The following is a 23,629-nucleotide window of genomic DNA, read 5'->3' as shown; positions in this document are numbered from 1 at the left end:
GAAACATCCTGTTGTTACAGGCATTGGCAAAGTGTTTACAGCTAAGTCTTCGAAAGCAATTAAACAAAAACAAAAATTGATGAGTGGGACCTCATTAACCTACAGATCCAGTGAAGGCCTAATATTCAGAATCTAGAAGCAACTTACACAAATCAGCAAGCAACAAACAAATAGCCCCGTTAACAAGTGTGCAAAGAACATGAACAGACACTTATCTATGCACACGTGTGCCCAATGTTTAGCTCCTGTTTATGAGTGACAACGTGCTATGTTTGACTTTCTGTTTCCACATTACATCACTTAACGCTAATGACCTCTAGCTCCATCCATGCTGCTGCAAAGCGCATGATTTCCTTTTTGATTGCTGTGTCGCATTCTATGGTGCATATATCCAGTCCATTGTTAATGGACACCTGGGTTTATTCCACATCTTTGTTATTGTGAATGGTGCTGCAATGAACATATAGGTGCCTCTATCTTTTTGGTAGAATAATTTATTTTCCTTTGGGCATATACCTATCAATGGGTTTGCTAGGCTGAATGGTAGTTCACCTCTTAGTTCTTTGAGAAATCTCCCAACTGCTGTCCACAGTGGCTGAACTAATTTACGTTCTCACCAACACTTGTTCCATTTTCTTTGCAGCCTTACCAGCATCTGTTATTTTTTGACTTTTTACTAATAGCTGTTCTGAGTGGTGTGGTTATCTCCTTGTGGTTTTAATTTGCATCTCCCTAAGGATGAGTCATGTTGAAGATTTTTTCCTACGCTTTTTAGACATATGTGTGTCTTCTTTGGAAAAGTGTCTGTTCATGTCCTTTGCCCACTTTTTAACGGGGCTGTTTGTTTTGTGCTTGCTGATTAGTGTAAGTTGCTTGCAGATTCTGAGTATTAGACCTTCGCTGGCTCTGTAGGTTAATGAGGTCCCACTCATGAATTTTTGTTTTTGTTTCATTGCTTTTGAGGACTTAGCTGTAAACACTTTGCCTGTATCAAGGAAGATGTTCCCTATTTATTTATTTATTTATTTTTCTTTGAGACGGAGTCTGGCTCTGCTGCCAAGGCTGCAGTGCAGTGGCGTGATCTCGGCTCACTGCAACCTTTGCCCCCCAGGTTCAAGCAGTTCTCCTGCCTCAGCCTCCCAAGTAGCTGGGATTACAGGTGCCTGTCGCCATGCCAGGCTATTTTTTTTTTTTCTTTTTTGTATTTTTAGTAGAAATGGGGTTTCCACCATGTTTTCTTCTAGGATTCTTATAGGTTGAGATCTTACATGAAAATATTTAATCTAGGCCGGGCTTGGTGGCTCACGCCTGTAATCCCAGCACTTTGGGAGGCCGAAGGGGGCAGATCACAAGGTCAAGAGATTGAGACCATCCTGGCTAACACGGTGAAACCCCATCTCTACTAAAAATACAAAAAAAAGTAGCCGGATGCGGTGGCGGGCGCCTGTAGTCCCAGCTACTCGGGAGACTGAGGCAGGAGAATGGCGGGAACCCGGGAGGCAGAGTTTACAGTGAGCCGAGATTGTGCCACTGCACTCCAGCCTGGGCAACAGAGCGAGACTCTGTCTCAAAAAAAAAAAAAAGAAAAAAATATATATATATATTTAATCTGTCTTGCTTTAATTTTTGTATATGGTGATATGTAGGGGTCTGTCCAGTTTCATTCTTTTGCATATGGCTAGCCAGTTATCACAGGATTATTTTTTAAATAGGGAGTCTTTTCCCCATTGCTTATTTTTGTTGACTTTGTTTAATTTCAGATGATGATGGTAGGTGTGTGGCTTTATTCTGTTTCATTGGTCTATGTGTCTGTTTTTGTACCAGTACCATAATGTTTTTGTTACTGTAGCTTTGTATTATAGTTTTTTCTAAAAAATGTATTTTATTTCAATAGCTTTTGGGGTACAAGTGGTTTCTAGTTGTATGAATGAATTGTACAGTGGTGAAGCCTGAGGTTTTAGGGCAGCCGTCGCCCTAGTAGTATACATTGTATTTGGTACGTAGTATTTTATTACTCACTCTCCACCCCCTTTCTCCCTTCTGGGTCTCCAATGTTCATTATACCCCTTTATATGTCTTTGATTACCCATAACTTAGCTCCCACTTATAAGTGAGAGCATACGGTATTTGGTTTTCCATTGCTGAGTTAGTTCACCTAGTGTCATGGCCCCCCGCTTCATCCAGGTTGCTGCAAAAGACATTATTTCATTTTCTTCAATGGCTGAATAGTATTTTCTTGTGTGTGTGTACCACATTCACTCATCTGCTGATGGGCACTTAGGTCGATTCCACATCTTTGCAATTATGAATTTTGCTGCAATAAACATATGTATGCAAGTGTGTTTCTGATGTGATGATGTCTTTTCCTCCGGGATGTACACATTTGTTGGCTGCAGTGAGCTGCTGGTGGGTGCAGGGGTGCTGGCCTCCGTGTCGGTGTTCAATGTAGTGGTGTCAGCAAAGCTGGGTGGGGTGGGCAGGAGCCCCGCAGGTGTTCGTATGAGCATTTGCACTGGTAGTGGTGTTAGCACGGTGGTGGGGCTCTGGCCTCACAGGATTGTGTACACCCTCTGTGTGCACTTCCACGCTGGTGGCAGCAGCTGCTTGCAGTGGGGGTGGATCCTCTGGTCTCCCTGTGTGTGTGCACACCAGTGGCAGTGTTGGTGCAGGGAGGTTAATGAGCTGGTGGGCACTGGACAGGCAATCTCTGCACCCACGAATGCTCTGACAGCAGTCCCAGTGCTCGGGGTCATTGGGTGAGTGGGTGAACTCACACCAGCAGCTGTGGCATGGCGAGATGCATGTGCACCCACGTGTTGTTGGGCAGGGGAGAGATTTCTTTGTTCTAGAGGGTAGTTGGCAAACGATAAGATTTCTTTATTCTAGACAGTAGAGGGTGAATGATAAGATTTCTTTATTTTACATGGTAGATGGCAAATGGCTGCTCCCTTTGTCCTAGAAAGTTCAGGACTATTTGATCCCTCGTGTTTCTCAGGATCCTCCCTCCAAATATTCTATCCTGTGCAGCAGGGTTTTACATCCTTCCAACACAACAGTGGTCTTTGACCTAGACATGTTGAACTCTTTAGTGCTAGGACCCAAGTCCTCTTGCGGTTTTGGGACAATTCAGAAAAGAATCAGCCCAGTCCTTTTGCATACTTCTGTCTGACTGTCCTAAGTGAGTAGAAAGAAACAGTTCAACTGCTTGACAAGATTCATTGACCTGAGGTCTTGTCTGCAGCTGGATTTCTATCCCACTTCTGTGATTTTCCTTTCGTGGATCACCAACGCACTGCAAACGCCTATCATTGCTTTTGACATGGTGTACTTTGGTTCTGCCTGGAAAGGCAGGAAATCTCGGAGTGAGGAGCTCACAGATCATAGGCAGATTGAAATGTTTTCAGCAAGAATAGGCAAAGCCATGGAGACGGAAAGCACACTCGTGGTTAGCAGGTGCTGGAGGGAGGAAGGAATGGGGAGTGGCTGCTGACTGGGGGTAGGGTGATGACAATGTGTGGAACAGGATGGCAGTGATGGTGACACAATGATCTGAGGCAAAGCTAAACAGGTAGCATCTGAGAAGGAGGGAAGGGCTCCCAGGGTTCAGAGAGGGTGTCAGGGCATCAGGATGGATTTATCTTTTCCTGGTGGAAATCCGATACTCCTCCATTGATTTAGTTACTGAAGCACGTTTGGAACTCTGAACTGAAGAAATGGAGGTTCAGTAAAGCACACCAGGGAGTGTGGCAATGAGGAATAAAGAAGACTGTGTTACGCGCCATGGACCAGAGCACGCAGGTGTGCAGAGCTGTGGACCCAACGCTGCTGTGTGGGATGTAGCCTCATGTCTGGGGGTGGGAAAAGAAGGGGATCCAACCAAGGGAAGTCAACATTAATAGAGAGGAAAGGTATCACATGTTATGTGCCATGGATCACCCCGGAAAATGTCTCTGCAATCCAATTCCTCCTTCTGGAAATGATCGGCAGACAGTCCAGATACCATTGGCCCTAAATTGTCTCCCGGAACCTCCTGGGATCATCAGATCTGTTCCTAAGGCCCCAACACTCTGAAGGGTGCATTCTTCTCTCTCCTGTTCACCTCCCGGCTGCATCTTGGAGGCTTCTCTGGCTGTGCTGAGGCTCAAATAGCAGAATCCCGAGGACCACCAGGATTAAGCCAGCCATGCCCATGCGGATGAGATTCTCCACTGTGTAATCCTGGGAGTGTGAGGCTGGGGATAGTGGACAAGGAGGTCACAGAAGTTGGGACAGATCAACATCACCCAGGACCTCTGGATGTCCACCCATCCTTACCCTTGACAGGACCCAACCCTTGTGCCCAGCCCCGTAAATGAGAGCATCTCCTCACTCACCAGTCTGGGGGTCTGAATTGTTTTGTGACGGGCCGAGGGTGTCAGCTGCTCCTGAGAATGAAAACAGAGGGGAAGAGCCCTGAGCCAGCCTCTCCCCCGGGCTCTTCACTCTTATCTTCCCCTATGTCTCCTGACATGAGTTCTAGTGAGTTCCTCGATAAACCCTTCCTCTGCCACAGCAGCACTCTCTTCAGTCTCCTTATTGAATTATTTCAGACTTCCTGTGTCCTACAAACCCAAACGTTGCTCCTGAGGCCTTTGGGGAGGGCATTTTCCTGCACTCTGGGAGCTCAGAATCTGAAAGGTAATACAGAAGTCACTGAGCCCCGTGCACTGTCTGTGTAGCCAGGGACACAGGAGCACATAAGCCAATTCCCCCGGAGAGGAGAGTTTCACTTATCCACCAGCTGAGGACCCAGGCTCCACGCATGAGAGGCTGGTCCGCAGGGGCTCCCCAGTGTCAGAAGCACAAAAGGGGGAAATTCTGGGGGTGCTTCTTCTTCACACAGCCTCAGCCAGTTCAGCCGGAGTTTCATCTTCCGTTTAATCTCTAGTTTACTAATTCCTCATATAGGCAGTAACACCTAGAATGCGACGCAGGTGACCACATTCATACACATACAAATAGATGTACGTTAAATGGTGGTGTCACTCAAGGTTCATGAATCAGTATTTGTTTTTATGAAGTGTGAATCTAGGTGAGTCTAGACCAGGAACAAACATGTAAACACCTATCACTTCAAATATATTAAGCATATGCGTGAATATACATCAAATGAATTTGGATATACTTACGTATTCAAATGTATCTTACATAACCACATGTAAATATGTACATATGTAAAACTTCAGCTATATATTTAAGATGTCGTTACATACATGTTGACATTTAAAGTGAGAAGTGTTGGCACATAATTTAGAAATGAAGAAGTAAAATTTCCCATTGTCTTATGGTTTACACACATTGCATTAGTCAATTAGAGGAGATCCGTTGAGAAGCAATTAGCACAGGGCACTTTGGTAGTGAGTTAGCATGAATTACAATGAATATACTCAAAGCAGTAGCTTTCTCATGGAGAGTTGTCTCTTCTTTAAAACATGTAAAGGAAGGAATACTTCACTTATAAATTGTTAAAGGTGGTGAAGAATTCTTTAAATTAGAATGAATGTAATTTTTTAAAATGTCCAGCCAGGACACCCAGTTCCCTTGACAGGACCTGACCCTCTGTGCCCAGCGTCTTCACCGCGAGCATCTCCTCACTCACCGGCCTTGGAGTCGGACTTGGTTTGTGGTGGGCTGAAGGTCTCAGCTGCTCCTGAGAATCAAAACAGGAGAAGAGACATATTCAGATGTAACTTATATAACAAATTCTGTACAAGGTTATGTATAACTTATATAACCTCCCCATCAAGGAGAGGTAGGTGTCCTGGGTAGACATACAAAAAAGTAAATTCAGGCCAGGCACGGTGGCTCACGCCTGTAATCCCAGCATTTTGGGAGGCTGAGGCTGGCGGATCACGAGGTCAGGAGTTCAAGACCAGCCTGGCCAACATGGTGAAACCCCGTCTCTACTAAAAATACAAAAATTAGCTAGGTGTGGTGGTGGGCGCCTGTAATCCCAGCTACTTGGGAGGTTGAGACAGGAGAAGTGCTTGAAACCGGAAAGCAGAGGTTGCAGTGAGCCAAGATCGCACCACTGCACTCCAGACTGGACAACAAGAGCAAAAGTCCATCTCAAAAAAAGTAAAAATATATATATTTATTCTAATTTAAAGAATTATTCAACACCTTTAACAATGTGTAAGTGAAGTATTTGATTCTTTACATTTTTTAAAACAAGAGATAAGTATCCACGAGAAAGCTACTGGTTTGGGTATATTCATTGTATTTCATATTAACTCACTACCAAATTGCCCCCTTCTAATTTAAATCTAAATTAACAATTTAAAGCACTTTTTCATATAAAATACGTTTAGTTAGATGTTAGAATGATCCAGTGATTGGACAAGATTGGACATGAACCCACCCAGGCCCAGGGTTGAACTGCACTGCAGCCCCCGCTGACCTCCCGCGGGTTTCACGAGCCACAGGGAGCCACCCGGTCAGTTTCCCTTGGGCCATTGTGCTTTGAAACCTCCAAACACTTCTGAGGTTCATTAAGGAGACCTCAATTTTTAATATGTACGGGAGGAAGACTTGAGGTTAATGAAGAATGGATGTCTACATTGAATATATAAATTAAATCAAGGCCCAATGAAAGGCAAAGTAGAATTAAATATTTTTAAAGAATAGGTTCATATAATTGAAATAAAAAGTATACATTTGTATATTGAAGTATTGCTTTAAAAGTTTTAGTAAAAGAGAGGGCAACAATGGACAAAGGCATATAGAAAACACAGAGTAGAAATGAGTGACACACGACACGCTCTGTGACTAATTCCCTAACTCATGCAGGGAGCAGGTGCATGGTCCCTTCTTAGTCTCAAGGTGCCGTGAGCACGGAGCCTCGGTGGGATCTGACTGTGATGAGGCTGGAGTCCACCCTAAACGTGCTCCTTTAGAGAGAAGCACCCCAGCTGTGGGTGCTGCTCACATGGCCCCTCCTGTGCTCACCTGGTGGGCTCAGGCTCAGGGCACTCCTGAGACTAAGGAGGGGCCGTGCACCTGCTCCCTGGCAAGTTAGGGAATTATTGCCAGCATGTGTTGTGTGTCACTCACTCATTTCTACTCTGGGGTGGACTCCGCCCTCATCACAGTCAGATCCCACCAAGGCCTCCTCTCCTGTCTTGAGATGGCCCAGGGACCCCACAGGTGTGGGTGAGGGGCTCATCCTCAGGGGCTCTCGGAAATAAGAAATGAGAGCTGCCAAAGGACCGTCCATCTGTCTTCTCTCCACCTCGCCCGCCTCTGTTCCTCCTCCATCAGCCCCAGCATCTTCCCTGGGTCCAGCCTGACTTGGAGCAGGTGCACGGCCCCTCCTGCTGACCTGACCTGTTCTCCTTCCTCTACTCATCACACATCCCGCAGGACAAGGTTAGGGTGTGGGCTCCTGCAGAGCTGTGCCAGGTGTTGCTTTTGGTAGAAAATTGGAGAGATTTTGTTTTGTACATGAGACAGTGGAGAGTCTCAACCAGAGGTGATGGCTCCTGGGAATCCTGCTCCTGGAGGGGGAAAGTGCCCGCTGCTCCACTCATCAATGCCGAACCTCAGACACCTCCCTCCCCTCTGACTACCACGGAGGGAGCACCTGCCCCATCCCTGGAGCCCCAGGAAGCCACGCGGACCACACCCTTACTGTCCACCCTCCCCTCTGCTGCCCTGGAAATCAGACCCTGAATATTGAAGGTACCATTGAGATGAGTCTAAAAACTTCTCTTGAACTGGGTGTGACAGTGTTTTTATCACCCAGGGAGTCAGGACTTAGAGGTTGGGACCCCCAGAGGCTCTGATTCTGAGGTGGAGACATCAGGAGGGGAGCATGTGGGGCCTCTGTCTTCCACCGTCGGTCTAATCTCATCTCCTCTGAGGTTCACCCCCGTCTCCTCCCAGCCCTCCCTGCTCTTCACCCTACTGAGAGTCCAGGGGTTGGAGCCAGGGGTGGGAGGTCCCGTCTATTTCCACCCTCCCATGGGCTGGACCCTCCCCTGCAGACCCTCCCCGTTTACTCCCCTCTTCTTTTCTTTTCTTTTTTTTTGAGACGGAGTCTTGCTCTGTCGCCCAGGCTGGAGTGCAGTGGCCGGATCTCAGCTCACTGCAACCTCTGTCTCCCGGGTTCACGCCATTCTCCTGCCTCGGCCTCCCGAGTATCTGGGACTACGGGCGCCCGCCACCACGCCCAGCTAATTTTTTCTATTTTTCAGGGGAGACGGGGTTTCACTATGTTCGCCAGGATGGTCTCGATCTCCTGACCTCGTGATCCGCCCACCTCGGCCTCCCAAAGTGCTGAGATTACAGGCCAACTCCCCTCTTTTCTTAGTGCCCAGAGCTCTGCTGGGAGCAGGGCCTTTGCTGAGCCTTTGAGCTTAGAGAGGACAGGGTCAGGACCCTCACCTGAGACCACGAGCTTCAGGGGCTCACTGGGGTGAGTCAGCAGGTGGGGGTTGGAGCTGCGTGAGCCGTAGCACCTGTAGGTCCCCGCATGGGCTGAGGTCACAGGACCCATGGGAAATTCAGCCTGGTACTTATGAGATTGGTACTTTGATCTCAGACTCAGGAAGGGATCAGCTGCTCCCTCCTTGGTCAGAAGGAAAGTGTGCATCCATCCCTGTGACTGACACAGCAGGGTCACGTTCTCTCCTGAGGCCACTGTGGGGCCCGGCTGCACCGAGAGGAAGGGTCTGTCGGGGATCTGTCCTGGAGAGAAGAAGGATGGATGAGGGGCTGCCCCAACTTGCTCTGAGCTGATACCTCCCCAGGCCTCTCTCTAGGACCCTCAGTCTCTCTGTCTGTTTTCTCTGAGTCTCCCCTCCCTGCCCATCCCCTGTCTCTGTCTGTCTGTCTCTCCCTTGGGACCCCTACCCCTCATCCTGGCCATCACCTTCTTGGCTCTCCCGGCAGGGCCTGTGCAGAGCCTGGGTCCCTGACTGAACCCACAGGGCTCCTCACCTGAGATCAGGATGTCCAGGGGGTCACTGGGGGCCGACCACTCGGAGGAGAGGTTGTGTGCACCGTAGCATCTGTACTGGCCCCCGTGGGAGTGGCTCACAGGGCCCACGGGGAAGTTGACCTGGGAGAGCCCAGCCTGGGGCTGCCGGCCAGGGCGCTGGAGGAAGTCACATGCCCCCTCCTTATACAGAGCGAATCTGTCATAGCCGGCATCAGAGCCACACTGGAGGGTCAGACTCTCCCCAGGGGCCACGACAGGACCCGGCTGCACTGACAGTGACGGCTTCTTAGAAACACCTGGGAAAAGGTGGTCACGGTTTCCAGGAGCGACCCTCAGGCTTCCCCACAAACCCTCCCTCTCCCCCTGGGCCTCACCACTGCTGATCTTCCCGTGTAATCTGACCCCAGGAGCCCTGAGCCCTCTCGTCCCAACATCATCCCACCTGGCGCTGCCCTGAGACGCGGCTCCTCCCCACCTGCCTGGAGACTCAGGGAATTCCAGGCAATGCTGTGAATTTCTCACCTGGGACCAGGAGCTCCAGGAGATCACTGGGTAAAGACCACACATAGGGAGCGCTCGAGATATAACCATAGCACTGATACGACCACCTGCGACTCGGGCTCACAGGGACCACGGAGAAGACGGCCCAGGACCAGCCACGGGGATGGAAGTGGGAGTTCAGGCATTGTGGGTGTTCATCTTCTCCTTTCTTACACAGAACGAAGTTATCAAATGCCACCCGTGAGCCACACTGGAGAGTCGCATTCCATCCTGAGGCCACCACAGGGCTGGGCAGGGCTGAGAGGGTGGGTTTGCTGTAGGCTCCTGGGAGAGAAGGAGGCACCGTGTTAAATGGGCTCCCACCTCCCACATCATCCCCAGGGCTGGGCTGTGAGAGGGAGACGCCCCTGAGAGCCGACCCCCTTCCTGAGGACAGAGCCTGGGGCTGGGACCCCTGAGTGTCCTCTCACCTGTCACCACCAGCTCCAGGGGGTCACTGAGCTCTGACCACCAACTGTGGCTGTAATACTGACAGCGATACCGCCCTGCGTGTTCCCAGGTGATGGATGCAATGGCGAAATAGCCCTTCTTGACAAGTTCTTGTTGTATCCGTCTAACCCAGGATGCTGTTTTTTTTTCCCTTTGTAGACGGTAGTCCTGAACCTGAAGGCTCCCCTGACACCTGAGGGTCACAGGACTCCCCTCGCTGATCACAGACCCTGGCTCAGCCCAGAGAGTGGGCTTGGGAAGCGTCCCTGGAAGGAAATCACAGATCGGATTCTAAGTCATTTCCTACCCAACGAATCTCAGCTCTTGATGGCAGGACCCTCCAGAGGCCCCCATCAGTCAGCCCAGAACTGCTAATCCCCATCCCCAGCTGCACGGAGGAGGCCCCTTGTCCCCAGTGAGGAGGAGGGACCTGGGACAGCTGGGGACAGACTTACCTGCCTGCACGTGGGTCCTGAGGCCCAGACTCAGCCCTGGAAGAGAGTTCCCTGTGAGAGATTTGCCCCTGAAGCCTGAGCAGGTCCTCCCCTCCCTGGGATCTTTGTGAGCCCCTGGGGTCTCCTTATGCACCAGCATTTGGCTGTGGGGTGAGGCCCCTCCTAGGTTAGAATCTCCCCTCCCTCTTCAAATCTCACCGAGACAGATCAGGAGCGTGAGGATGGGGGTCATGGCATCTCCTCTCACTGCTCTGCTCTGCGGATGGATGAGCCCCCAGTGCTGGCAGGACAGAGACACAGGGTGTGGCCACTCGGAGGCTGGGTCATTCTTCTCATGGAGTTTTGTCATCTGCAGACACACAGGAAGTGGAACTGCCCTTCCCAGGAGCCTGGCTCTTATTCCTTTAGAGCTGAGGTGGGGGCAGGCACCACACCCTCTGTAGACAGTTCAGACAGAAATGGGGTGTTTCCTGACCCCCAGCCACTGTCTGTCTGGTTTGTCCTCATTTCACTAAGGCCTGGGACATAGCAACAAATAGAACTGGTGCCTTCCTGTATGTGCCCTTCCTGATCAGGGTGAGCCAAGGCTTTTCCTTCCTTCTCACAGCCTCCCACAAGGTCTCCCTCCCTCCTTCAGCCTGTCCATCAGCACGGTGTTGTGGGGTCCTTACCATGGCAGTCATCTCTTCAGCCCTGGAGATGCTTCAGGGAAGACACGGGTCCATGCTGCAGGCCGAATCAGATCAGCAGAGACGCACATGACACCTGACTGGGCAGTCCAGGTTGAGCTGTGTGTGGCAGTGAGCACAGAGGAGAAATGCAGGGAAATAGGGGAAGAAAAGTTGACTTCTCTCTTGGCACGGGATTGTGGGTTTTTTTCAGCCAAATAGTCTCCTTCTTCAACTTCTCCTTTTTAAAATATTTTGCTACAGTGTCCACCCCCACCCCCCTGAAACAAACCTCTGAGTCTTTCCTGCCTCCTCGGTGCCCCTTGCATCCTTGGCCGTCCCTCTGCACCTCAATTCTTGGTCAACATTTTGGGAACAATGACTTATGTTGTTTTGATTTGAGGAGTTGAGGAGGGAGTTGATACTTATTTGATGACTGGTTGTCATCCACTGCCTATGTGACCTTGGTCTGTAGTGTCCCATCTCTGAACTTCAGCTTCTTCCTTTGCAGACTGTTGTCATGAATCCCACTCATCACAGTGGTTGTGGGGTCAGTGGTGCCTGGGACATTGGGAGGGGCTCATTTGTGCCTGATTTCCAGACCAGGGTAAGACCTGAGGTGCTTGGGACATGAGAGGATCTTGGTGTTGGACTCCACAGTCTGTGAAGGTGATTGATGTCTCCACTTAAGATGTCACATGTGACCCTAATGGAGAAATGTACATCAGGCATTTCTGAAATACCCAGAGCATCAAGGTCATGAGCAGAAAAAGACGTGTGGAAGTTCCCAAGTGTAGACGGATCAACAACAAAGAACAGAAGCCAGAGATGAGATGCTACAGGGTCCTGGGACCATGAAGGGGTCATTACGGTTGAGGTTTCCACCACTGAGTGGAACTGGGAGAGGAATCTCGGGATTTGCAATGACAGTGAGGAGCTGAGGGCTCCAGACCAAGGTGGGAGGCTGCATCCATCCAGCCACACCTGAGACTGGAGTGGACCCCAAGCAGCCCAGGAGAATTCCCTCCAGGGAGTGCACCAAACCATCCAGTGACAGAGCTGCTGGGATTCCAAAGAAAGAAGCACTAAACACCAGAGTGTTCATAGAGCATTTATTAAGGGGACTTCCGTACTGTAGGGAGTCCTTGTCTCCTTGCCCAGTGTCTACTTGTGGACCTCAAGGATGTGCTTCCACATAGCAGCATGTTCTTCAGATGAACAAGGAAACACTGGGTGTTCTATCCAAGACTTTAACCTAAAACAAAAACAAAAATAAACCCCTAGAGAATATGTCTCGGTAGAGTTGTTTCTTGGGATACACAGGGAATTCGTTTCAGTATTCCCTACATGTATCAAAACCTGATGTACCAAAGCGACTGACAGAGCTGCTTAGAAACAGAGTTCCCTGGTTCCAGAGGTTCAAAGCCAGAGTTGCTGTCGGTCCATTGGAGGAGATGCTGTTGCTGGGCAAGTGTTCTCTTAAGAGCATCTTATCCGAATTCCTGATGTCCTAAAGAATATCTAGTGATAAACCTTGTCAAAGCAGGAGATGAGTGAAGGACATGGAAGAGTTTCTTGTAGCGTTTTAAAAAAGTCCTTAGAAACAGTTCTTATCTGAGACCTGGAAGCATGAGCCTCCTCTCCTTCAGGTCTTCCTGGCCCTGTGGGGTCTGAGTTTGACCAAAGTCATCTCATCCTTGCACCTGTGAATTTCCTATTGGGTGTCTGCAGTGAAGGGAGTGGGTTACAAAGTTTAACCTGAGAGTTTCAGGAATTTGGTTCAGGGATGGCTTGTTTCTACCTCTTTAGCAAAAGGGTTAATTTTTCATTGTTTTCTAGAAAAAACCTGAAGTGCTTTATCAGTACCTGGGAATGCTCAGGACCTCAGCTTGGGTTCACGCCTGCAGGTGGAAACATGCACCTGTCCAACCCACAGAGCAGTCATGGCGCTTTGTCTCTCTCTCAGAACAAAGAAAGAAGTAGGGGAGACTGTTGGATCCTAGAGAGACTGGCTCCGCCTCTTCTGTGTTTGTGGACAGATGCTGGGATAGCTCCCCTCAGTAACCCGAGCCACACTCAGCACTAAGCCACCTTCCCGGGTGGACAGGACACAGACTCGCTTTATCATTGCTGGACCGGGCATCTCTCATACATGTGTGTGAGGCTCACATGGGCCCTGACGTACTGGGCACAACACGGAGCTGATTCTAAGCTTGGGAGCGTGGACACTGCAGGACATGAGCGGCCGCAGCAGTGCCCCCCATCAATTTTCATTGCTGAGTCAGTCCTGGGAGAAAACCTGAATAGAAGATCAATTGTGTAAGAGAAAATCACCAAAAGGAATAAAAGTCAAACAGTCTATTAGAGAAAAAACAGGTAATTATAGAAATGAATTACAAAGATATTTTGAGGTGAAAAATAGTAAATTATATTAACACATTTAGAAATAATTTCATCCAGAACAAGACACAGCTGAAATGATAAATATTATACTGGTGTAGAATATTTACTAAAATTTTCAGAAGTCATCAGAGCAACTTTAGAAATGAAAAAATAGAAAACATAATTAATGTACACAAGAAACAGAATGAGAAGGGTAAAGAGATATCTCTCTAAGGATCACACTTTCAGAATGAAAGAAGGAGTATGTTAGTAAAACTTGCAAAGAAAACAGTTGATGTTTTTACAGAAATGAACAAAGAACATGAGCTTAATGTGCACAAATTTATAAATAAAATTAATGTCTTGACCATGGTAGAATGAAAGATATCTAGAATAAATAAAAAGTAGTTTTAAAACTACAGGAGAAAATGAAAATTATTCTCAAATGAATGACAAGCACGTTGGGACTGAATTTCCCAAAAGTAAAAAGTGGGAAAAAAATGACCAGGGGTTCAGGCTCAATTTGGGTGAATGGGAAGAGCAGACGTGTGCCTCTCTCCTTAAGAGGAATCAAAATGGTGAGTAAATACCGAAACACCAAGTGGATCTTTTCAGAGAGCATCCTGGGGCTCACCAGAGAAGCACGGGGACATGGAAAGCACAGAGGAGAAAAGCCCAGAGTCGGGAGAGCCTCCTAACAAGAGGAGGGGGTGAGTGAGTGAGAGGCCCCCTAACACAAAAAAGGGATGAGTGTGTTAGTCAAGGTTCTCTAGAGGGACAGAACAAACCTAAAGCCTTTTGATTTGTGATGCTGGGATGACTTTTTCCTCATTTACGTCTTTCGTTATTTCTATGAGCAGTATTTTTGAATTGTCAGTGTATATGTATTGCATCTCTTTGGTTAGATGTATTTCATTTCTTTTCTTTTTCTTCTTTTTCTTTTTTTTTTTTATTTTTTTATTTATTTATTTTTTTTTTTTTGAGACTGAGTCTCACTCTGTTACCCAGGCTGGAGTGCAATGGCACGATTTCAGATCACTGCAACCTCTGCCTCACAGGTTCAAGCAATTCTCCTGCCTCAACCTCCCGAGTAGCTGGGATTACAGGCACGTGCCACCACCACGCCTACCTAATTTTTGTATTTGGTTAAATGTATTTCTATGCGTTTTTTAAAATATAAATTCCCTTGTTCCCCTAATATACATGTTAAAATTCTGAGACCCATTACCTATAAATGTGAACATAGTTGGAAATAGAGTCTTTGCAAATGCATTTAAGGTATGATCAAGGGATCATAACGAATTAGGATGGGTCCTACTCTGATCTGACTGGTGTCATAATCTGAAGAAGAGAAGAGACACACAGAGAAGAATGGATGTGAAAACAGAGGTACCCAGGTAGACGTAGGCAGTGAGAAGATGGAGGCAGAAATTGGCGCTATGCTGCCCCAAGTCAAGGAGTGTCTGGACCAGCAGAAAATAGGACAAGTCATTTAAGAATTATTCCATCAACTGGGTGCGGTGGCTCATGCCTGCAATCCCAACACTAGGATGCCAAGGCGGCGAATCACCTGAGGTCAGGAGTTCAAGATCAACCTGACTAACATGCTGAAACTCTGTCTCTAGTAAAAATAGAAAAGTTAGCCGGGCATGGTGGCACACACCTGTAGTCCAGTTACTTGGGAGGCAGAGGCGGGAGAACTGCTTGAACCCAGGACCCGGAGGTAGCAGTGAGCTGAGAGTCCGCCATTGCACTCTAACCTGGGTGACGATAGTGAAACTCTGTCTCCAAAAAAAAAGAATTCTTCCGTCGAAGCTGCATAGTTCTGGTAACACTTTTCTTATGTTGTACTTAGATTTTTAAGTGAGTTGTGTTATCTCTCACATATTAACACGTTTGTCTTTCGTGGATATGCTAGGATAACAGTCTGAGAATTTCATTTCACCTGTGCCATAACACTGAAATAGAAGTGATCATTGCCTCTGAATTAGAAGGTAGATGAGTGAGCTCTCAGTGGGATGTGCCACAGGTGCCTGGTGCTCATTAGTGAAGACACCTGTGTCCCTTGATTCCCAACCCTGCATTCAGTGAGAACTCATTGGCACCTTGATTGGGGCCATGAAAAAAAAATTTTATGTCACAGAAACTGGTAGATACCATTAATAATAGCATTTTAAAGATGTCTTTTTCAGAATCAACATAGCTGTGGTGTCACTTGAAATGTGTGAGTGATGATTCCAAGAGGTGATATTTCAGGAGAAATTACACAGATAGCACCTAAGAAAGAGGGAAGGGCTCATAGGGTCCAGGGAGGGCGTTAAGTCTTCAGGGTGGATTTATGTTTTCCTGGTTGGAATCTGATCTCCTATTGTCGATTCAGTTGGTGGTTCAGGTTTGGATCTCTGAACTGAAGAGATGGCGACTCGGTAAGGGACAACAAGGAGTGTCACAATGAGGAATAAGGAAGACTGTGTTACATGCCGTGGACCAGAGCACGCAGGTGTGCAGAGGTGTGGACCCAACGATGCTATGTGGGATGGAGCTTCATGTCTGGGGATGGGAAAGAAAGGGGGATCCAGTCAAGGAAAGTCAACATTCATAGACAAAAAAATGTGTCACAGTTTAATGATCTTCTAGGAATCACCCCAGATAGTTTCCCTGCACTCAAATATGGATTCCTGTCTTTGGAAGTGACCAGCAGACAGTTCAGATAATGTAGGTCCTAGATTGTCCTCCAGAACTTCCTGGGATCATCAGATCTGTCCCTGAGGCTCCACCACTCTGAAGGGTGCATTGTCCTCTCTGCTGTTCACCGGCAGGCTGCATCTTGGGGGCTTCTCCGGCTGTGCTGAGCCTCAAATAGCAGAATCCCGAGGACCACCAGGACCAAGCCAGCCACGCCCATGCGGATGAGATTCTCCACTGTGTAATCCTGTGGGTGTTGGCCTAGGGATGGTGGACAAAGAGGTCACAGAGGTCAGGGCAGGTCAGAATCACCCGGGGACCCCTGGATGTCCACCCAGGGCACCCACCTCCCCTGGACTGTCCCTGACCCTCTGTGCCAGTCCCATAACCGAGAGCATCTCCTCACTCACCAGTCTTGGAGTCTGTCTGGTTTTGTGACGGGCTGAGGGTCTCAGCTGCTCCTGAGAATCAAAACAGTGGAGAAGAGCCCTGAGCCCAGCCTCGCTCCTGGCCTCTGCATTCTTCTCTTCCCCTGTGTCTACTGACATGAGTTTTATGGAGTTCCTCAGAAACCCTTCCTTTGCTGTAGCAGGGTTCCCTCCAGTCTCCTCACTGAATTATTTTAGACCTTCTGTGTTCAACAAATCCAAACTCTGCTCCTGAGTCATTCGGGAGAGTTTTCCTGCACCGCAGGAGCTCAGCATCTATAAGGAAAGTGGTCCCCAGTCCAGAAATAACCGAGACCTTGGGTGCTCTCTGTGCATCCTGGGACCTTGTGTGCTCTCTGAGCCCTAACAGGCTGCAAAGAGCAGGTGCAGGACCACAGCAGTCAATGCCCCCAGAGATAAGAGTCATGGCTCCTGGGAATCCTGCTCATCAATGTCGAACCTCAGACACCTCCCTCCCCTCTGACCACCACGGAGGGAACACCTGCCCCAACCCTGGAGTGCCAGGAAGCCACGAGGACCACACCCTTACTGTCCACCCTCCCCTCTGCTGCCCTGAATCAGACCCTAAATATTGGAGGTAGCATTGAAACGAGACCGGAAACTTCTCCTGAGCTGGGACTGGCTGTTTTTGTCACGAATGGGGTCAGGACTTAGAGGTTGGGACCCCCAGAGGCTCTGATTCTGAGGTGGAGACATCAGGAGGAGAGCGGGTGGGGCCTCCGTCTTCCACCCTCAGTCTAATCTCATCTCTGAGGTTCACCCCCATCTCCTCCCAGCCCTCCCTGCTCTTTATCCTACTGAGACTTCATGGGTGGGAGCCAGGGGTGGGAGGTCCCGTCTATTTCCACCCTCCCATGGGCTGGGCCCTTCCCTGTGGACCCTCCCCCTTCACCGCCCTCTTTCATTATTGTCCCAGAGCTCTGCCGGGGGCAGGGCCTGAGCTGAGCCTTTGAGCTCAGAGGGGACAGGGTCAGGGTCCTCACCTGAGACCATGAGCTCCAGGGGGTCACTGGGGTGAGACAGCAGGTAGGGGTTGGAGCTGAGTGAGCTGTAGCACCTGTAGGTCCCCGCGTGGGCTGAGGTTACAGGACCCATGGGGAATTCAGCCTGGTGCTGGTGAGCTCCGTGCTCTGATCTCAGACGCAGCGGGGGATGGGCTGCCCCCTCCTTGGTCAGAAGGAAAGTGTGGAACTGTCCCCATGACTGACACAGCAGGGTCACGTTCTCTCCTGAGGCCACCGTGGGGCCCGGCTGCACCGAGAGGGAGACCGTGTCATAGAAGTGTTCTGGAGAGAAGAAGGATGGGTGAGGGGCTCCCACCTTGTTCTGAGCTGACACCTCTCCAGGCCTCTCTCTGGGACCCTCAGTCTCTCTGTCTCTGAGTCTCCCCCTCCCGCTCATACCCTCTCTCTGTCTGTGTCTCCCTCCCTTGGGACCCCCGCCCCTCATCCTGGCCATCACCACTTGGGCTCCCCCAGCAGGGCCTGAGCAGAACCTGGGTCCCTGACTGAACCCACAGGGCTCCTCACCTGAGATCAGGATGTCCAGGGGGTCACTGGGGGCCGACCACTCGGAGGAGAGGTTGTGTGCACCACAGCATCTGTAACAGCCCCCGTGGGAGTGGCTCACAGGGCCCAGGGGGAAGTTGGCCTGGGAGAGCCCAGCCTGGGGCTGCCGGCCAGGGCGCTGGAGGAAGTCACGTTCTCCCTCCTTGTATAGAACGAATCTGTCATAGCCGGCATCAGAGCCACACTGGAGGGTCAGGTTTTCCGCAGGGGTCATAACAGGACCCGGCTGCACTGAGAGTGACGGCTTCTTAGAAACACCTGGGAAAAGGTGGTCACGGTTTCCAGGAGCGACCCTCAGGCTTCCCCACAAACCCTCCCTCTCCCCCTGGGCCTCACCACTGCTGATCTTCCTGTGTCTCTGGCCCCAGGAGCCCTGAGCCCTCTCGTCCCAACATCATCCCACCTGGCGCTGCCCTGAGACGCGGCTCCTCCCCACCTGCCCAGAGACTCAGGGAACTCCAGGCAATGCTGTGAATTTCTCACCTGGGACCAGGAGCTCCAGGACATCACTGGGTAAAGACCACACATAGGGAGAGCGTGAGTCATAACTATAGCACCGGTACGACCACCTGCGACTCGGGCTCACAGGGACCACGGAGAAGACGGCCCAGGACCAGCCACGAGCATGGAAGTGGGAGTTGAGACGTTGTGGGTGTTCATCTTCTCCTTCCTTACACAGAACGAAGCCATCAAATGCCACCTGTGAGACACACTGGAGGGTCACGTTCCCTCCTGAGGCCACCACAGGGCTGGGCAGGGCTGAGAGGGTGGGTTTGCTGTAGGCTCCTGGGAGAGAAGGAGGCACCGTGTTAAATGGGACTCACGCCTCCCGCATCATCCCCAGGGCTGGGCTGTGAGAGGAAGACGCCCCTGAGAGCCGACCCCCTTCCTGAGGGTAGAGCCTGGGGCTGGGACCCCTGAGTGTCCTCTCACCTGTCACCACCAGCTCCAGGAGGTCGCTGAGCTCTGATGAGTGATTGCGGCTGTAATACTGACAGCGATACCGCCCTGCATGTTCCGAGGTGATGGATGCAATGGGGAAATAGCCCTTCTTGACAAGCTCTCGTTGTATCCGTCTAACCCAGGATGCTGGGTTTTTTTCTCTATATAGACGATACGCCTGAACCTGAAGTCTCCCCTGACACCTGAGGGTCACGGGACTCCCCTGGGTGATGACAGAGCCTGGCTCAGCCCGGAGAGTGGGCTTGGGAAGGGTCCCTGGAAGGAAATCAGAGATCAGATTCTAAGTCATTTCCCACCCAACAGATCTCAGCTATTGGCTGCAGGACCCTCCAGACGCCCCCATCAGTCAGCCCAGGTCTGCTATTCCCCGTCCCCAGCTGCACGGAGGTGGCGCCTTGTCCCCAGTGAGGAGGAGGGACCTGGGACAGCTGGGGACAGACTCACCTGCCTGCACGTGGGTCCTGGGGCCCAGACTCAGCCCTGGAAGAGAGTTCCCGGTGAGAGATTTGCCCCTGAAGCCTGAGCAGGTCCTCCCCTCCCTGGGATCTTTGTGAGCCCCTGGGGTCTCCTTATGCACCAGAGTTTGGCTGTGGGGTGAGGTCCCTCCTAGGTTAGAATCTCCCCTCCCTCTTCAAATCTCACCGAGACAGATCAGGACCATGAGGATGGGGGTCATGGCGTCTCCTCCCACTGCCCTGCTCTGCAGATGGATGAGCCCTCGGTGCTGGCAGGACAGAGACACACAGGGTGTGGACACTCAGAGGCTGGGCCCTTCTTGTCAAGGGATTTTGTCATCTGCAGCCACACAGGAAGCAGAACTGCCCTCCCCAGGAACCTGGCTGTCATTCCTTTAGGTCTGAGGTTGGGGCAGGCACCAGGCCCTCTGCAGACATTTCAGACAGAAATGGGGTCTTTCCTGACCCCCGCCACTGTCTGTCTGGTTTACCCTCATCTCCTTGAGACCTGGGATGTAGCAGCAAATAGAACTGGTGCTTTCTGTGTCTGCCCTTCCAGATGAGGGTGAACAGAGGCTTCCCCTTCACAGCATCCCCCAAGGTCTTCCTTCCCCCTCCAGCCCGTCCATCAGCTCAGCGTCGCGGGGTCCTTACCACAGCAGTCGTCTCTCCAGCCCTGGAGATGCTTCAGGGAAGATGCAGGTCCATGCTGCAGGCAGACCCAGGTCAGCAGAGACGCACCTGACACCTGGCTGTGCAGCCCAGGCTGAGCCGCGTGTGGCAGTGAGCACACAGGAGAAATGCAGGGTCTACCGTGGTGGCTCACGCCTGGAATCCCAGCACTTCAGGAGGCTGAGACGGGAGGATGGCTTGAGGCCAGGAGCTTCAATTACCCTCAGCCAAATAGCAAGACCTTGTCTGTAAAAAAAAAAAAAAAAAAAAAAAAGCAAAAAACTTAGCCAGGCACGGCAGCTCACACCTCGAGTCCCAGCTACTCAGGAGGCTGAGGTGGGAGGATCACTTGGGCCTGGGAGGCAGAGACTACAGGGAGCTATGATCACCCCTCGGCATTCCAGCCTCGGTGACAGAGTGAGACCCCGTCTCAAAAGGGGAAATGCAGGGAATAAATAGAATAAAACATATTTGTTCTGTTTCTTGAGTGTGTGTTTCCTTCCTACCAAACAGTCCCTCCCTTGTACTTCCCCTTTTTTCTTCATTGCAACATCACCCACCCCTCACCCTGGGAATGAGGCTCTGAGTCGGTCCTGCCTCCTCAGTGCCCCTTGTGTCCTTGGCCGTCCCTTGGCACCTCCGTCCATGTTCAGGATTTTCAGAACAGTTTGTTAGGTCTGTAATCTGATTCTGGGGGAGGGGAGCTGATTTGTGTTTAATTCCTGATTATCATCCAGGGTTTATGTGACCTTAGACATTAATGTCACCTCTGAGCCTGTTGTCATGAACCCCACTCATCACAGTGGCTGTGGGGTCAGTGGTGCCAGGACACGGGAGGCTCAGCCGTGGTGAATTTCCAGACCAGTTCAGACCGGAGGGTGGGACGGGAGAGGATCCTGGTCCAGACCAGTTCAGACCGGAGGGTGGGACGGGAGAGGATCCCGGTGTCCGGTTCCACAGTCAAGGAGGATGATTGACGCCCCCACTCAAGAGCCGACATCAGCTCCAAATACCAAGAAATGCTCCTTGTGATACATCTGAAATACGCAGATCACCACAGCCACAGGCACAGAAAGAGAGAAAAGTTCCCATCATTGAGACGCGTCCCCATCAATGAACAGAGTTCAAAGCTGAGTGGCCACAGGTGTCTGGGACCACCCAGGGTCATTAGGGTGGAGGTTCCCACCTCCATGTGGGACAGAAGAGGAACCCCAGGTCCTCCCAGGCAGGGAGGGGTCAGGGCTCTGGGTGGGGCTGGAAGCTGTGGCTCCCCCTCCCCTGTGTGTGTGGACAGGTGCTGGGGGGTCTCTGCTCACTCACTGGAGTCCACAGTCAGCTCTCAGCCCCTCCCCTGTGTGTGAGAAACAGATTCAGTCCACGGTGCTCAGATGTGGGCGTCTGCCCCACAGGTGAGTGTAAGGCTGGCGTTGGTCCCTTCCTTGCCGGGCACAGTCTTGAGCTGACGCTAAGTTTGGGAGAATGGTGCAGGAGCAGCGGCAACAATCCCCTTCATCAGGCTGATTCTTGGACAGCCGTGGGAGAAACCCTTTATGAACGGCCAGGTGCGTGGGAGGAGAGCCGCCCCACAGGAATGACAACCATATGAGGGAAAAATAGGCAGTTGTTGAAATGCATTAGACAGATATCATGGAGGGAGTTCAAGACCAGCCTGGCCAAGACGGTGAAACCCCATCTCTGCTAAAAATAGAAAAATTAGCCTGGCATGGTGGCAGGGGCCTGTAACCCCAGCTACTCAGGAGGCTGAGCCAGAGAATTGCTTGAACCTGGGAAGTGGAGGTTGCAGTGAGCTGAGATCACACCACTGCACTCCGACAGAGTGAGACTCCGCCTCCAAAAAAAAGACTAATGATCAAGCAGTTCAGAGGGTCAATATTATCAGATGCTTCAGAGAATTCCAGGCTGAGAAATAACAATAAAAGCCAAGCTAATTTTTCCAATGATTTAACTAGTTTTATATCTGCACCATACATTTCAGTTCACCTTTCAAGTGTCTTCATAAAATCAATTAACTAAAATTAATCCATTAAATATAAATTAGAACAAAATACACTGAAGCTTTTTTTTTTAATTATACTTTAAGTTCTAGGGTCATGTGCGCAACATGCAGGTTTGTTACATACGTATACATGTGCCATGTTGGTGTGCTGCACCCATTAACTCATCATTTACATTAGGTGTATCTCCTAATGCCATCCATCCCCTCACCCACCTCCCCACAATAGACCCCAGTGTGTGATGTTCCCCACCCTGTGTCCAAGTGATCTCATTGTTCAATTCCCACCTGTGAGTGAGAACATGCCGTGTTTGGTTTTCTGTTCTTACAAAACTTTGCTGAGAATGATGGTTTCCAGCTGCATCCACGTCCCTACAAAGGACACCAGCTCATCCTTTTTTATGGCTGCATAGCATTCCATGGTGTATCTGTGCCACACCCCTGGTGGGGAGACAGGGATGCAGCCCACCCCAGTGTGGACGTAGCAAGCCCAGGCTGGGCTCTCCCAGGCCACCTTACCCCCTGGGCCCTGTGAGTCACTGACCCACGAGATTGTATGAGTGTGTGTGCATGTTGTATGTGTGCATGTGTGTGCATGTGAGATTGTATGTGTGCATGTTGTATGTGCAAGTGTGTGAGATTTTGTGTGTGCATGTGTGTGAGTGTGAGGTTGTATGAGTGTGTGTGCATGTTGTGTGTGTGTGACTGTGTGTATGAGTGTGCATGTGCATGTCTGTATGTGTGTGCGACTATGTGTATGAGTGTGCATGTGCATGTCTGTATGTGTGTGCATGTGTGATTGTGTATGTGAGTGTGAGATTGCATGAGTGTGTGTAAGTGTGCATGCTGTGTGTGAGTGTGTGTGTGAGATTGTGTGTATGAGTGTGCATGTGCGTGTGTGTGTATGCGTGTGTGTGTGCATGTGTGTAGACAGCATGGCACAGATGGTCACGAGAGGTGCCTGGCTCTTCCACCACGTCACCGTGTTGTTGGGGAAACGCTGAGTCGAGGGCTCTCCGACAGCCAGGAGCAGGCTCCGAGATTCTGTAAAACCCTGCCCAGCCCCTCTCTGCCCAGGGCCAGGCAGCCTGGGCTGTGGCAGTGCCAAGGCCCTTGGATACACCCCCAGACTGCCTGGAAAAAAGATGTCCACTGGCGGGAAGAGACAGACAACATTGGGTCCTAGCGACATAGCGCCCTGCAGCTTTAGTTCTTTAAAGGACATTCTGGTGCTGGCCGGGCGCGGTGGCTCAAGCCTGTAATCCCAGCACTTTGGGAGGCCGAGGCGGGAGGATCACGAGGTCAGGAGATCGAGACCATCCTGGCTAACACAGTGAAACCCCGTCTC

The 23,629-nt window shown here is 50.4% G+C and overlaps 3 protein-coding genes across 10 annotated transcripts in view; all 3 read right to left on the bottom strand.

The window, feature by feature from the left end:
- LOC105551604 (leukocyte immunoglobulin-like receptor subfamily A member 6) overlaps window positions 1-19,885 on the bottom strand; it is a 122,587-nt gene extending 102,702 nt beyond the window's left edge. The window contains 2 exon segments of the mRNA XM_011996917.1: window positions 16,473-16,482; window positions 19,835-19,885. The gene's annotated coding sequence lies outside the window, so the exon portion shown is untranslated.
- On the bottom strand, window positions 3,829-11,301 carry LOC105551603 (leukocyte immunoglobulin-like receptor subfamily A member 3). 7 transcript variants are annotated; one of them, XM_011996910.1, is made up of 9 exons: window positions 10,624-10,657; window positions 10,426-10,461; window positions 9,952-10,236; window positions 9,503-9,805; window positions 8,980-9,276; window positions 8,425-8,727; window positions 4,370-4,424; window positions 4,291-4,309; window positions 3,829-4,218 (listed from the first exon to the last, which is right to left on the bottom strand). In XM_011996910.1, exons 1-9 carry the CDS (start codon window positions 10,655-10,657, stop codon window positions 4,096-4,098), a joined length of 1,455 nt encoding a protein of 484 aa, XP_011852300.1. In that variant the 3' UTR covers window positions 3,829-4,095. The 7 variants fall into 7 exon arrangements, with proteins under 7 accessions (XP_011852300.1, XP_011852301.1, XP_011852302.1 ...); XM_011996911.1 differs by lacking the exons at window positions 4,291-4,309; window positions 4,370-4,424 and adding an exon at window positions 4,438-4,464 and having other exon boundaries at window positions 3,829-4,256; window positions 8,419-8,727; XM_011996912.1 differs by lacking the exons at window positions 4,291-4,309; window positions 4,370-4,424 and adding an exon at window positions 5,639-5,689 and having other exon boundaries at window positions 3,829-4,232; window positions 9,503-9,802.
- On the bottom strand, window positions 16,285-20,785 carry LILRA2 (leukocyte immunoglobulin-like receptor, subfamily A (with TM domain), member 2). 2 transcript variants are annotated; one of them, XM_011996918.1, is made up of 9 exons: window positions 20,250-20,785; window positions 19,783-19,864; window positions 19,585-19,620; window positions 19,111-19,395; window positions 18,661-18,960; window positions 18,139-18,435; window positions 17,593-17,895; window positions 16,571-16,621; window positions 16,285-16,421 (listed from the first exon to the last, which is right to left on the bottom strand). In XM_011996918.1, the coding sequence occupies exons 2-9, from the start codon at window positions 19,814-19,816 to the stop codon at window positions 16,285-16,287; spliced, it is 1,443 nt and encodes a 480-aa protein (XP_011852308.1). In that variant the 5' UTR covers window positions 19,817-19,864; window positions 20,250-20,785. The 2 variants fall into 2 exon arrangements, with proteins under 2 accessions (XP_011852308.1, XP_011852309.1); XM_011996919.1 differs by lacking the exons at window positions 16,571-16,621; window positions 20,250-20,785 and having other exon boundaries at window positions 18,661-18,963; window positions 19,783-19,897.
- Window positions 20,786-23,629: the final 2,844 nt, after the last annotated feature.

Source organism: Mandrillus leucophaeus, unplaced genomic scaffold, assembly GCF_000951045.1.
Source record: "Mandrillus leucophaeus isolate KB7577 unplaced genomic scaffold, Mleu.le_1.0 Scaffold53, whole genome shotgun sequence".
Taxonomy (NCBI): domain Eukaryota; kingdom Metazoa; phylum Chordata; class Mammalia; order Primates; family Cercopithecidae; genus Mandrillus; species Mandrillus leucophaeus.
The sequence above is the reverse complement of the archived record's forward strand: the minus strand, read 5'-3'. Positions and strand labels throughout refer to the sequence as shown.

What these genes read in the sequence shown, in the direction of transcription:
- LOC105551603 (XM_011996910.1), bottom strand. Translation starts at nt 10,657, where the DNA reads ATGACCCCCATCCTCACGCTCCTGATCTGTCTCG. An exon ending in CCTGGAGCTGGTGGTGACAG is followed by an intron (nt 9,806 to 9,951) that starts GTGAGAGGACAC and finishes CTTCTCTCCCAG; the next exon opens with GAGCCTACAGCAAACCCACC. An exon ending in CCTGGACATCCTGATCTCAG is followed by an intron (nt 8,728 to 8,979) that starts GTGAGGAGCCCT and finishes TCTTCTCTCCAG; the next exon opens with GACAGATCCCCGACAGACCC.
- LILRA2 (XM_011996918.1), bottom strand. Translation starts at nt 19,816, where the DNA reads ATGACCCCCATCCTCATGGTCCTGATCTGTCTCG. An exon ending in CAGGACCCACGTGCAGGCAG is followed by an intron (nt 19,396 to 19,584) that starts GTGAGTCTGTCC and finishes ATTTCCTTCCAG; the next exon opens with GGACCCTTCCCAAGCCCACT. An exon ending in CCTGGAGCTCCTGGTCCCAG is followed by an intron (nt 18,436 to 18,660) that starts GTGAGAAATTCA and finishes ACCTTTTCCCAG; the next exon opens with GTGTTTCTAAGAAGCCGTCA.